At 49.6% G+C, this 14119-nt stretch overlaps 1 protein-coding gene across 3 annotated transcripts in view; it reads right to left on the bottom strand.

Annotated features, from left to right (window-relative positions):
* Lamb3 (laminin subunit beta 3) overlaps nucleotides 1-14119 on the bottom strand; it is a 42757-nt gene that overhangs the window by 16195 nt on the left and 12443 nt on the right. For all 3 annotated transcript variants that reach the window (XM_075989520.1, XM_075989521.1, XM_075989522.1), the window contains exons 4-9: nucleotides 8203-8317; nucleotides 7681-7754; nucleotides 4079-4270; nucleotides 2600-2663; nucleotides 2118-2311; nucleotides 4-124 (exon numbers count right to left, since the gene is read on the bottom strand). In XM_075989520.1, coding sequence (XP_075845635.1) covers nucleotides 4-124; nucleotides 2118-2311; nucleotides 2600-2663; nucleotides 4079-4270; nucleotides 7681-7754; nucleotides 8203-8317 — 760 coding nt within the window. The remainder of the gene's footprint in view (nucleotides 1-3; nucleotides 125-2117; nucleotides 2312-2599; nucleotides 2664-4078; nucleotides 4271-7680; nucleotides 7755-8202; nucleotides 8318-14119) is intronic.

Below are 14119 nucleotides of genomic sequence, written 5' to 3'. Positions count from 1 at the left end.
TACTTTGGCACTCATGGGCATCCTGGCCCTCTGCAGGTCTCCACGGCCGGTTGTTGTAGAAAGGAGCACAACGCTCACAGTTGGGACCAGCGGTGTTGTGCTGGCAGACACAGACATCCTGGACCTGGGGGACGAGTCGATGATTACCAGCAAGGATTTATCCAGGAAGGCCCACTCCCTGCAAACCAACCTGCCTGCCCCTCAAGACCCTGCCTGGACACACGTCCTTCCCGGACACCACACACAAATGCTTCAGCCTTCTCTCAGTTCTTGTAACACTGTGGGGGCCCGGGTCTTTATGTGAGTACTCATGCTGTATGCCCGCGGGAGGGCAGCGTGAGCATGTGAGTAGTGCATGCCTGTGAGCATGCGTGTGTCGTGCAGACTAGCAAGGGTTCCACAGGTTTGGCACCTGTGATGTACGGGCCAGGATATGGTGGCAGGTAGTGGACATTGTGCTAATGAGCTGTGGGACTGTAGAGTCTGGCGGGCTCTCGGCAGCTTCACTCTGGCAATCCATGACTAAGCTGTTTGGCTGGTGAGACACTGCATGGTGAGTTGTTACTAGACTCATTAAGATATAAAAATAGAACCAGGATTGTATGTTAATTGCTTCCCCAGCTAAGCCCCACCACCACAGCCTGGCATTCAGGGACCTGTTCACTCTGAGTTGCCCTTCCCTTTCTGCCACAGCAGACCCTCTAGCCACTCCCCGTACAAGCTAGCATTTCCCATTGGCCAGTTCTGATGTTTTTCTGCCTGCCGTAATTAATTTCTACATTCACCAGCCAAGTGGGGTAAAAGGTTTATTCCCCTTTCTCAGGCCTGCCCAGCTCCCTTTAACTCATAAAACGCCATGGCTGGTTACACACATAGTCACCTGGGCAGGTGTTTACAAACACCAGAGCCCTGGTCAAGTTCCACCTGAACCTTGACCCTAAGGGCAAGGCTGAGGCATTGGAGCCATCCCGTGAGCTCCTCCACGCATCCCTGCATTCCTCCCACTAGGCCTCAGGTTCCCCTGACCTAGCTCCTATGCCCTAAGTGCTCCTATTCCCTCTGGGCTTCTCGCAGCCTCCAGCAGGAGTTGCCCCAGAAGTGGGCAGAGCGGAGACTGAGCAGCTCTCTCCATAACCTCCCTCCTCCATTGCCTGCTGTGACTCCCCCTACCTTTCTGTCACCAGGCTGAGCACCACACACCCTTAGGTTGGCCGAGAAGCTAACACCCTGGGAAAGGCCAATGAAATGGTGCAGCCTCTCTCTCCTCTTCCCACAGTCCCCCTGCTCGGACTCACAGTGAACCCCAAGAGCTTGCTAAGCTGGATTTTCTCTACCTATCCCTACTGCACCCATACTGGCTGGTGTCCAGGGTGGACTTTGTTTTCATTCTAAGCACTGACCTCTTACCTGGCCCCACACCTTACTACCAGATGACTAAACCTCAAGGCCAGTGGCTCTCAACCCCACAGGACATTCCAGCAGCTTGGAGCTTCAATCATCAGTCATGAAATCAGAAGTTCTGAGCGCAGAGGTTCAGACAGCTTATTCCGACTCTCAGGTCTTATAATTCATGATAATATTTTCATAGGTACACAGCGACTTCCATGTTATAATAATGCTGTGATATCCAGGTTGAGAGGCGTTGCCTCGGTTTCCCCTGTACCCACAGGTCTACGTGCAGCCAAAGCTGAGACCATCTGCAGGTAGAATGCAGACCTGAAGTATACAATTTGGGTTTCTGAAACAGTGACTTACTAATACCTATGTCGTTTTGTTTTGTTCTGTCTTTATTGTTTGCTTCTTTGTGGATTTTTTTAAAAATAGGATGGTGCACAGCCCAGCTAGCCTCAAACTCAATGATGTAGCTGCAAATGACCTTGAACTCCTATTCCTTCAGCTTCTACCTTCTACGTGTGCCGGGCTTACTAGGCATGCTCCACCTCACCCAGCCTCTGCCCCCAACCTATCTCCCTTTCACTCGCTAGAAAAGTGCTCTACCATTGAGCCAGGTCACCAGCAATGTCCACAAAAGCTGAGCAGCTGCCCTGCTTTGTGGGAGGGTCTGCTCTGGTCTGGTCCCACTCCTCCCACTCTGCCATTTCCACCCCAGACATCACCTGCACAGCAGTGGTGGAACCTGTAGGGCCTCCACGATTGGGGGCACAGCGGTCGGCATGTCCGTGACAGAAGCAACTCCCCTGTAGACGTAGTTTTGACACTGCGAAGTAGGCGCTGGGTGGATAGGAGCCCCTCTGCGGCACAGGGGCCAGCTTGGTGAAGTTGACTCTTAGGTTTGTGATGTCCCCTAATTCTGAGAGTGGCGCCAGCAAGGATGGAGTGGGGAAGCAAAGGCAGTAAGTTAAAAGTCAATGGAGTCTCTCTCTCTTTTCTACCTTCCCACTAAAGCACAGACATCCTGGCCTTCAGCCTTCCCACACAGCATGCTACATATATTCCTGGAGGATGAGTGAGCAAGCACTATGTCCCAAACACACTGAAGACTTCGGAAGGAGCTGGAAATTTCCATGAGCTGGGTCCCAAGCTGCTCCATGCCCCCACTAACATCCCCGTGGGGGAGAGGAAGAAGAGTTAAACCAACCTTGAATCTTTCTGCTTTGGGATGCAGGGATACCTGAAGCCAAATCCATTAGGTTAAGCTGGACCTGCTCAGAGAGAAGGGAGGTCAGAATGACAGAGGACAGAAGTGTGCACCAAGGTCAGATGCCTTCCATCCCTTCTGTCCTCATTCTCCTTACATCCCCTTCTCACCAGTCTGAGACAGACCATGGCCATGAGGTTGCCACCTGTGCTGGGATAGATGACTGCTGGATCCTAAAGGAGCACCCACAGGTGTGTGTGTGTGTGTGTGTGTGTGTGTGTGTGTGTGTGTGTGTGTGCAGGTGTGTTGGAAAATACAGGTCTACCTGCTATGTCATCTATTACAAAGAAGGACTTTGATGATCTAACTCTTTATTATTAGCTTTCATTTTTTTCTTTAGTATTAATGTATGATTATCGTGGGAGGATCACACAAGGTTCCATGGAATGTGGGTTGGAGTTCAGAGAATAGCTTTGTGGCACTGGTTTTCTCCTTCTACCTTTCCATGGGTTCTGGGGATCATGTCATTAGGCTTGCATGGCAAGCAGTTTAATTGCTAGACCATCTCACCAGCCCTATTGTTTTATATATAATATTATATAATATGTATGATATATATATATCATATATATTATACTATACACGAGGATGGGTTTTGTCTGGCATTTTCATGCATGCAAGATGGTAAGATTGGTACAGATGTGGATTAAGTGAACGCTCAGAGCTGGCCACCCTGACCACCATCGGTTCTAAGTAGGCTTTTGTTTATTCTACAAACCTCTCACTATGTGTGACATCCCGACATATCCCACCAAGTTTCCATCCTGATGCCTTACAAAAAAGGAAGAAGCTCTGGGTTCTGCTCAGGGCTAAGAACAAGTGGACACCCAGGCTCAGTAGAGATTTAATCAAATAGTGGACGCAAGGAGATCCGTGGCCACATGGGGGCAGCACTCGGCCTGCCTGGGCCGGGAGCTGCTTCTCCAAGTGAAGGGGAGCTAAGGCTTCCTCCATGTGGAGGAGTGGGGAATACTTTGGAGAAGAGTATGACCACACAGGAAAGATTCTGAGAAAAAAAATCCAGGTGTTTCTAGAGGCAGGTTGTCATTTTCATTGCAGATAACTTCAGAGATCTGAGTTATTCTGGAATCTCCCACCATGGACTAGGTCTGGCATGACAGATCAACCAAAAAATGAATTTTTGTGGTAAATCCTATGAAAGTCAAATTACATGTATTCTTTGCTTGTTTATGTGTAAAGTAGCCATCCAGAAGTCCTTACAAAAAAGTCCCCAGAGGGATGCAGTCATGAGTCCAATAGGAGGAAATTGGAGAAAGTCAGGGCAGATGATGCAATAGAAGTCTCTAGATGTTTCTGGAAGGTCCCAGAAAAAATGATCTGATCTGGCGTGTTCTCATTTCTTAACTAGGAGACATGGACTTTCTCCCTCCCCTGCTGGTTCAGGTTCCCTAGACCTACCTTTCCCCCAGCTAGATGCCCATTAGGCTTCTGGGGCAGGGGCTGGCACCGAACGTCCTGCCAGTTCTTGGGCTGGCCCCGGTGGACCTGGGGAAAGGTGCTGGCACAGTCTGTAGCTAGGTACTGGTACACCCTCCAGGTCTTGCCAAAGTCAGAAGAGCGCTCGATCAGCATGCCAGCTGGCATGGGGCTCTGGGGAAACATGGAGTAGGGAGGTGGAATAGGGTTGATGACCTGTGGGAGACACAGCTGCAGACAGGGTCTCCTACAGAGAGGAGGGAGAGAGGGACCAAGAATGGCAAGGACTGTGGAGAAGACAGGGACAAGTCCTACGCTCCAAGACAGTAATCAGCACCCAACTCCCTCCCCAACCACCATGAAATTAGAAGCTGTGCTCTGCCACACCCCCTGCTATGATGCTTGGCTTCTCCATACACCCCAAAGCTACAAGACCAAGTAAGCATGAACTGAAACCTCTGAACCCGTGAGCCAAACATCACCTTTCTACTGTCAAGTTCTTCCATCTCGGGGTGTCTGTCAGAGTGACAGAGGCTAACCAACCTGCCTGCACTTCTTAAAATCTAACCTGACCTTGTGTGCAAAGGCTCAATGTTCCTTGCTTGGCCCTCACCCACCACCGTCTCAGGAGCCCATCCTTCCTCAGTCCTCCTCCCTGTCTCCTTCCTGGAACATTTCTCCCCTGTGGGTTCCTTCTTGTCTTTTGTTGGAAGTCTAAGTGTTACTTTTCATGGAGTTTTTTTTATACCTACCTAACTTGCATTCTCCTGCCCAGCCCATGGCGCTGTCTCCTAGTCTACCATCTGGCTTCCCTTAGAAATAGCAGCACCGTTCTAATTATCAACCAGCCAGTTCCCTGCTTTCTAGGCAGGATTTCTCAGCTTCAACAGAGTCCCTATTTGGAGTTGGACAAAGGAACCATCAGGTTGCCCTGTGAATTTGCAGGATACTGACCAGCATCCCCGACCTCAGCCTACCTGATGTCATTGCCATACCCACAATTGTGACAACCACAATGTCCCCAGAAATTGTCGTATGTCCCTAGGGAAGGGGGAGCGCAGACATAGACTAGGTTGAGAAACAGTGCCCTGAACCACCCTCTCTTCCTTGCCTGCTTGGTGACCAGTTCTTCCCAGCACCTAGTGCACAGTGGGCACCGAGTACACACTGTTGGGCGGGTGGTGACTTACAGCCTTCTCTCAACAGCAGAAATTCACCCTCTAGACCCCTCTGGATTCTCTTGTCCCCCTGCCTACTATGGGCTTCCTTGTTCCTCACTCCTCACTTTAACTTTGAAGCTTTGAAAGAGTCTTTCCCTGGAGTGAACATTGCCCTTCACATGGTTATATGGTAGAGTCTCTGACACCATAACCAGGGCTAGCCAAGCTAGATGCCCCTCCTAGGCTCATCAATACGGACACCACTGCCACTCACTCAGTCTTCTCTGGTGCATTTAGTGAGAGCAGCTTCATTGTGACTTCATTTTACACACCTTTCTGTCCGCATCAACAGATGCCAGTTATACCACACCACCAGTATTTGGTATGTGCGTGGCTGAATCGACACACGCACAGAAGACAGCAGAAAGCATTTAGCAGTGTCTGCGTTAACACTGCCTTTCAGGACTGTCTCCTTGAGGGACTGGGCATCTGTTCAAACACTGCTGGCATTTCTCAAAATACTTCGACCTTTTGTAGGGCAGGGCTCTCAGAGCCAACTTTCTCAGTCAGATAAGAAACCGAGTCCTGTTGTGTTTCGCCCCACACGCCTCTCGACTCTTAAAACACTCGCAGGTTTCCTGTTCCTCTCATCTTATTAGTCAAACTTTATCTTTCCATGCTTGACTATTTCCATGGAAAGAATGCAGTTAAATCTTCTGGGTGGAGGGACACAGTGACCTGTCAAAATGAATGGAACCTTTGCGTCTAAGACAGGAGCGGAGATGTGAGAGGCCATAGTGTTGACAGGACGGGCTTTTCACCAAGCGAGCTGTGCCGCGGCAAGTCCTTCCTGTGGGCAGACAATTCTTGACCACTAGTTAAACTGATCTCATCTTCAAAATTGTTAAGTAGATCGCACCGGGTACTGGGGAGAGGACACAGCTGAGCTTGCTGTGTAAGCTGGGGGCCTGAGGCTCAGATCCCAACCCAGTTTCTCCTTCCATCGTTAGTGGTCCGCTCCACTCCTCTCCAGGCTCCCTGCCATGTTGTCCAGCCTCATCTCAGTCAAGAAAGCAGCCACTGCTGCGGGACAGTGCTCTTGTACACTATAGAGATTTGTCACTCGTGTTGGTTTAATAAAACCCTGGTTGGCCAGTAGCCAAGCAGGAAGTATAGGTAGGGCAACCAGACTAGGAGAATTCTGGGAAGAGGAAAGGCAGACACGCAGTTGTCAGCTGGAAGGAGAGGAAGCAAGATGAGAATGCCTCACTGAAAAATGGTACCAAGCCACGTGGTTAAACATGGGTACAAATTATTAGTTAATTTCATTTGTAAGAGGTAGTTAGTATTTAGAACAATAGGCCAACCAGTTTATAATTCATATAAGCCTCTGCGTGTTCTTTTGGGACTGAACGGCTCCAGAACCAGGTGGGACAGAAACTTCCATCTATAAGCTACTGTGAGTTGAAACCTCTGACACCTCCAGCCAAAATAAAATCCTTTCTCCTCAAACTGGTTCTTGGAGGCTTTTGTCCCAGTCACAAAGTCTGACTAACACAGAGACCTATGGTCCTCGTATATTCTACTTATTTTTGTGTCTTTATGCACATGTTATATGTGCACACATGTGGAGGCGTGTGCACATAGGAGGTCAATGTCTTCCTCAACAGTTCTTCGCCTTGCTTTTTGAGACAGGCAGTAGTGTTGAATCTGGAGCTCACTGACTCAACTAGACTTGCTGGCCAATTAGCTCCAGGGATCCATCTGCCACTGTCCTCTTTCCCTGGTGCTGGAATTATAGCTACACACCGTGGGGTGGAATAGAATAGATTGCTAATGATGTAAACACAAGGAGAGAGGAGAGGGAGAAAACAGACAAAAAGTATGCCCCAAAGGGTATGCCCCCAGTGCCCTACTTATTCCAACCAGGCTCCAGCTGAAAGTTTCCATCACTTTGAAATCATACCTCAGATCATCAGCCCATCAATGGGTTGATTCAGGGATTACATCATAGGTCTCATAATCCAATTACCTCTTGAAGACCAGAGCCACCCACTGGGGACCAAGCCATCAGCACATGAGCTATTTCTGGGCCATTTCATACTAAAATCATTAAAAAGTAGCCAAGTCCAGTAGAAGGGGTGCGTGCCAGAGTAGGGTCTTATCAGACAGGTTAAAGATGTTGTCTGCAGAGAGGACCAGGGCCTACAGCTGCAGAATGACAAGGATAGGGTTTGGAAAGGACCCCTCTTCTCCTGGAGGCCAGCTGTCTGTTGTCACCGTGATGTAAAGTCATAGACCGTGTCCCTATTCTGAAAGAGGACCTCTGGCGTATGGTGCCATCATCCCAGCTTGGGGAGACAAAACACTGCTCTCCTCTCAGCCCAAATCCCTCTCCCATCCCCGAGGTCCCCAAGAACAAACCTTAAAATCCATCATAATGTCATGAAGCTGCATTCTCTTGTCTAGGTCCAGCTGCAGAGAGACAGGGTTCACATCTCGAAGGACAAGAAGCATACATGTTAGACAAGATGCTTCCCTGTATACTCCCAAAGAAAACCTCGCTAACACCAGCGCTGGGCGGTCAGAACACCTCCAGCCTTGACTCTCAGTCACTTCTGGGAAAGGAGGCGACTGGTATGCTCCTGCTTGTGTTATCTATTCAGAGGTGACCTCTGATACTCAGAGGGTCCCAGCCTGTCTGTCACAAGCAGATTTGTTCCCAAGACCCAAGTCCTACGTGCACCCACCCACAGAGACAAGGCAAGATGAAACAGGTGTGGTCCTCCCCCATCACACCGCCCCCTCAGCCTATAGCATCCAACGTACCCCTAAACAAAGCTGGCAGGTTCGGCCTGCCCGCCCCCCACACCTTCGACTCCACATGCCCCAGCCTGCAGAGCCTCTATAATCGTGGGCTCCTGCAAGGAGGTGGCAGGTCCTCACCATTCTGGGACTGCCACCAGCGTGTGGGGCCTGAAGACGATGCGACATTCTCCACTCGGTGACTGTTGTAATTGTGAGGGAGCCTGGAGTCGCACTTACAGCATTTCATCTGCCACTGTGGGGGAGGGAGAAGAGAGATCTCAGAGTGGGTCCCTGCGGGGAGCCTCATGGGGCTCTCTCCTAGATCCTGGAATACCAGCCCATGCCTTCATCTGGAATCCTACCCTCAAGGGACCAGCCAATGTCACCAACACGCTAAGAAAGATAAATTTCTTAACCCGGAGCTACTGGTCATCTCTTAGTTTAATTCCTACAGCAATGTATATCTATGTTGAGGTTGGAGAAGGAACACACAAAAGTGGAAAATAATATTGGCTCATGTCGTTCCCTTAAAGAGAAATTGCAGAGGTGTGAAATGGGCAGGGAGAAGAAAGGAGGAGAAACCCACGTTGACTTAGCACCTACTGTGTTAGGGAACACTGCTAGCTCCATTAATCCATTTCCCAGACCCGGGATTTTTCTTCAATAAATTAAATGAGGGTTAAGTTAGAATCACCCACGTGTATTTGTTGAGCATGTCATATGTGCCAGGCCTAGTACTGGGCTCTACAGGCTAGAGTTCTCCCTAAGGAAGCCCATATTTGGTTACCATCTCCCAGTTCCAAGATATCCTGTCCACAGGAGAGAAGCTAGCTCTCTTAGTTTTCTGTCGCCATAATAAAATCTCTGACAAAAGCAACCTACACTCTGCCCTTGTCAGATTTCCTCCGACCATCACTGCTGCCTCTGCTGCTGCCGAGGGTTTCAACCTGTCTGTCACCAAGACCTGTCCCCAGTGTCCAAGTCCTTGCAGACACCCACTCACAGAGACTAAACAGAGTGAAATTAAGGTAGTCCTCCCCAGCACACCATCTTCCCAATCTCAGTGAGCCCTCAGTCAATAGAGGGAAACGGTCCACCATACCAGGAAAGTCAAAGGTGCAAGAGCTTGAGCTGGTCGTGTCACATCCACAGTCAAAGAGCAACACAGGATGAATGCATGCTGCTACTCAGCACATTTCTATAGCCCAGGGTCCCAGCCACACCCACAGGTGACAGGCTCATGGTAATCCCCCAGGGGCAGTCCCAAAACGAAGGACTTATTCTGAAGACCATCAAGGCGATAACACTAACCATCAAACAAGCCTAGCAAACAACGCCCACATCTTCCGTGTCCTGTACCTTTCTAAGTGGGACAAGGGACTTAACGACAGAGCGGCATGGCTGGGCTCCAGGTCAGAGCAGAGACAACGGAGAAATGAAGGTGATCCCAGAAGTGGTTTATCTCGGAGCCTGTGCCAATCAGCGTGTGTGCACGGCGAGGCCCTGCCCCGCTTCCTCGGGTTCCACATACAAACATCGCTGTCTCTGAGTAACCACAGCCCCAAATCCTGCACAGCCTAGATGGCTAAAGGTTCACTCACAAGCGGAAGCAAGGCTTGGGTGAAATCACTGGTCCCTGCCAGCTCTCCACACACCCCCAGGCCTCTGCTTCCATCAACTGCTTCTCATCCACAGCTTTGTAGCTGCTCACTCTTGGCTGTGTGCAGGGAAGGCCATATGCTACCTGAGCCAGTGTCATAGGCATGGGGACCCTGCTCAGGTTTAGAGGCCCTGTGACCATGCTGGCCCTGCTCGTGGGCTGTGGACACTCCTTTCCCAACACTGTGTTCCCTCTGTGCACATACAACTGACCCAGAAAAGGGGAGCTGAGTGTCCTGCTGCAGGGTCTTTGTTATCCTCCCCGCTTCCCAGTTCCTAACCCTAGTCAGAGAAGAAACAGCATGGTCACCCTTCCTTATCACCTTATCACAACCAAAAATGCCTTAAGAAGCTCTAGCAGCTGAACCCCAACTAGGCTGTACCATCACTCACCATCACCATCTCCATCCTGGCCACACCCACCCTCCCCGGCTGGATTTCTCTTACCACAGCATCTCCGCTTGTCACGCCATATCCTTACCACTGGTCTCCGTCAACTGTCAACCTTCTACTTCTACAGTGCATTCCCCATGAGGACAAAGGCTTGCCTTCCTTCCCTGCAGCCTCCCCGTGTAGAGAGAGTGCCTGGACACCGCTGGCTCTAGCTATGCTCTTGCTGCATAAATGAATTGAATGAGCAACGAATGGCAACGCTCAACCTGCGTCAACGCTTCTCAACCACATGATCGACAGCTATTTCTCTCCTGGACTCAGCATGCTTGAGAGGCATAGGGAGGATGGAAGGAACCAAGTGGTAACATTAAACAGTGTACCCATGCTGCCAGCACCTCGGGAGGCTGGGGCAAGAGCGTAGCTCAAACTCAAGTTTGGTGTCAGACTGGGCAACATAAAGAGACTTACCTGCTGAGAAAAAATAAAATTAAGTGATGGCGTTGTGGCCGGGTACCAAGAACTGTATTAGATAATTCAATATCAGAACGTATTTAAGGGGTTGGGGATGTGATCTGGGTGATAGAACACCTGACTAGTATATACAAAGCTCTGGAATCTCGCCCTAGTATGGTATGAAACTGGGTATGCAGATCCATGCTTGTAACCCCAGGCCTGAGGAGGCGGAGGCAGGAAGGCCAGAGGTTCAACGTCATCCATAGGTGTACAGTGAGCCCAACACTAGCAGCCCTAGTATTTCTCTGTTTTCCCCCAAGGAAGCTGCTGAGTGACACACCTCACTTGGAGCATACTCAAGTTTATCGTCTCTGTCTCATCCAGAGAGCACCACGCAGGACCCGTGCTGCCCCAGAAACTGACCTTCAGGGAGCCCACAGCACAGAGAGCACTGTAAAAAGGATCCAACATCTCCAGTTCACTTGGCTCAGCTGCCATGGAGACCGGAGATGTGCCACCAGCCAAAATGCCTAGGCATCAGTCATCATCTTTTCTGGGCAAGAGAAGGCTAGCGCAGGATGCCTCTCCAGACCCTATTTTGGTGCTTGGCAAGGAACTGTGCCCTTCCCCATGTTCTGCCCAGCCTCATTCTGTCTGCACTCGGCACATGTCCAGAGGAGAGGCAAGACCGGCTGCCTTCTGGCAGATGCTATCACCAGAGCTCCCTACCCCAGACTCTGCTGGGAACTGAGCCCAGCTCTTGCCTGGCTAGGGCAGCATCGAACACAGGCTCTTTCTTTCTTAGCTTAGGACATTGGACAAGGAGCCAGAGCTGGTGGAAATGGTCTTGGTACTCCCAAATGACAGAATATTATGTAATCATTAAAAAGAGTTTAGAGAAACTTTCTAATTGCATGGGGAAGGGCTTACAGTATAATGTAATAGCATAATTTATGGGGGGAATTAGGCTGAAGCTTGAATATACAATTTAATATCAAATATATATATATATGGTTTTTCGAGACAGGGTTTCTCTGTGGTTTTGGAGCCTGTCCTGGAACTAGCTCTTGTAGACCAGGCTGGTCTCGAACTCACAGAGATCTGCCTGCCTCTGCCTCCCGAGTGCTGGGATTAAAGGCGTGCGCCACCACTGCCCGGCATCAAGTATATTTTTAAGGAAAGGAAGGAAATATGCCAAAATAGTAGGAAAAACATGAAATTGCTGATATTCACCTATTTTGACTTATAAGCATGGTAGCTACATATAGCTCAACCCAATATCTTTATAACAGAATATTTAGGTGGCTTTTCCCTGTTAGTTATTTTTTATATGTTTAAACTTTTATATATTGAATGTTACTTTTAAATGTAGGAAAATAGATAGGATTATGAAACAAAACAAGCTAAAGATGTTCAGTGTCCATGTGGGCTCACTGCTCCGATCCACAGACAGCATGGGGCCCCCAAGCCATCTCCATTGACTTCCACATGCACAGGCACTGATGCAGATAGGATGGCCTCGTGGCCTCAGGCACTACGTGCTTCGTGCTACATGCCTGGGAACACAGCTGAGGAGGGGTTGGCTTCGCGCTCAAAGGGAGCTAAGCCCCAGCTTCAGACAGGTATTTTAAGTAGTTCTGCTGTCAACTCGCCAGCAGGATGACGGACCTGAAATAGAACAGCTAAATAGAAGCCCAGCTGAAGATTTGCTGTGTGCTCTCCCGCTGGGCCTGCTTCTTTCTCTATTTGGTGTGTGTGTGTGTGTGTGTGTGTGTGTGTGTGTGTGTGTGTGTGTGAGCGGGCTCTCCTCACAGGTCCTATGTCTCCCTTTCTCCATAGCCAAGGCTGCTCTCGGTGGCTGCTGCCTCTCTCCCTCTGGTCATTTAGCCACCATGCTCCCTGAGCTTCACAAGAAGCATTCTTATCAGTCCAGCCTGCCAGGCCTTCAGCCAGTTTGGCTCCTGTTTGCTCTCCAGCTGGAGAGGCTGGGCTTTCTCCTGGAGCCTTCTAGAATCTCAGAAATCTGGCAGAAAGACAGCCCCTTCCAGACAGCTTAAGTGGGGCAGAGGGATACACAGGAGCCTATGGGGCCTGCATCAGTAGAGAAGGAAGGAGTTTGTATGGGAAGGCTCTAAAGAGCAGAAGGGGAGGACAGGAAAGCAAGTTCTGCCTAGCCATGATGCAGCTCCCTTCAGGGCAATCCAGGGAGCTGTCTGTGTCCTTTAAAGCAACATCCAGGGTCAAGGACACTAGCCAGGGCCCAAAGGAGGAAACCAGGGACAAAGTAAAACAAAAAGTCCTGCTGTCATTAAGAAAAGCAGTTTCTGAAATTTGCGGCAAATGAATGGATCTAGAAAAAAACATATTGAGTGAGGTGACCTAGACCAAAGACAAATATCACATGTACTCACTCATAAGTGGCTTCCAGACATAAAGCAAAGAAAAAAACCAGCCTACAGTCCACAACCCCAGAGAACCTAGACAACAAAGAGGACCCCAAGAGAGACATACATGGATCTAAATAGGAGGAAGAAAAAGACAAGATCTCCTGAATAAATTGGGAATGTGAGGGAATAAACAAAATGGGAGAGGGCAGAAGGGGAGGGGGAGGAAGGCAGGGGGTAGAGAAAATGTATAGCACAATAAAAACAGTTTAAAAAAAGAAAAGCAATTTCTACAAAAAAAAATGAAAAAAAAAACAAAAGAAGAAAGAAAAAATACAGGTCTCCATGTCAGCTTCCTCCTTAGGAAGGCACAGGGTGGGTGTGATAACAAGTTGACCCTGTCCTAACTTGGACTGGAACTCCCTGGATGGAGCTTGTTGTCCCAAAACCACAGAACCATGGACATCCAGCATGACATGAGAATCAAGAGGGCAAGAAGACACTGACCAGAGGCATGCTGGGAAACCCGGGTCCTAGAAGAGACAGAACTGTGGAAGGCGAAGAAGCCACTCCGCAGTCCTTCCTCAGCAGGGGGTTCCTCAGCTCCCAGGGGTAACCTCCCTACAACCAGAAAAAGGTCTAGGCCAGTCTGCAGGTGCTGGTGGGATAGGTCCCAGAGCTCAGCCGTTTTCAGCTTCACCTCCCCTCCTGTTTAGCTCAGACAGCTAAATTGAAAAAGATGATTTCCCAAGGCTGATTATAGAGCCCAGGTTCACCACACACCCCAAAATTACATTACACGGCAGTCTCTCTCCTGAGCACTACAGGCGTGCCCGTGGCTCACCCTTCCAAGACCTCTGAGGCAGGTATACCAAGTTTCACACGGCGGGTATCCCCGGTCCACTGGTCAGGAATGCCATGGGGATGAGGAGGGATTCGTGTACCAGGCCTCTGATTCCATACTGGTCTGTGCCACTCAGTCAAGGCATTACAGAGGTCACGTGGCCGCTACACACAGCAAAGACTAAATAGATTTTTCTAGACATTGATCTCCTCTACTTCTCACCCAAAGAGGTCAGAGCCTCTAAAAAAAGACGGTTCTCAGTTTGTGGGGCGGGGTCACATATCAGATATCCTGCATGCCAGATATTTACATTACGATTCGT

The sequence above is a fragment of the Microtus pennsylvanicus genome, chromosome 10, assembly GCF_037038515.1.
Source record: "Microtus pennsylvanicus isolate mMicPen1 chromosome 10, mMicPen1.hap1, whole genome shotgun sequence".
NCBI classification, from domain to species: domain Eukaryota; kingdom Metazoa; phylum Chordata; class Mammalia; order Rodentia; family Cricetidae; genus Microtus; species Microtus pennsylvanicus.
Note: the sequence above shows the minus strand (reverse complement) of the source record. Positions and strands in the feature narration are given on the sequence as shown.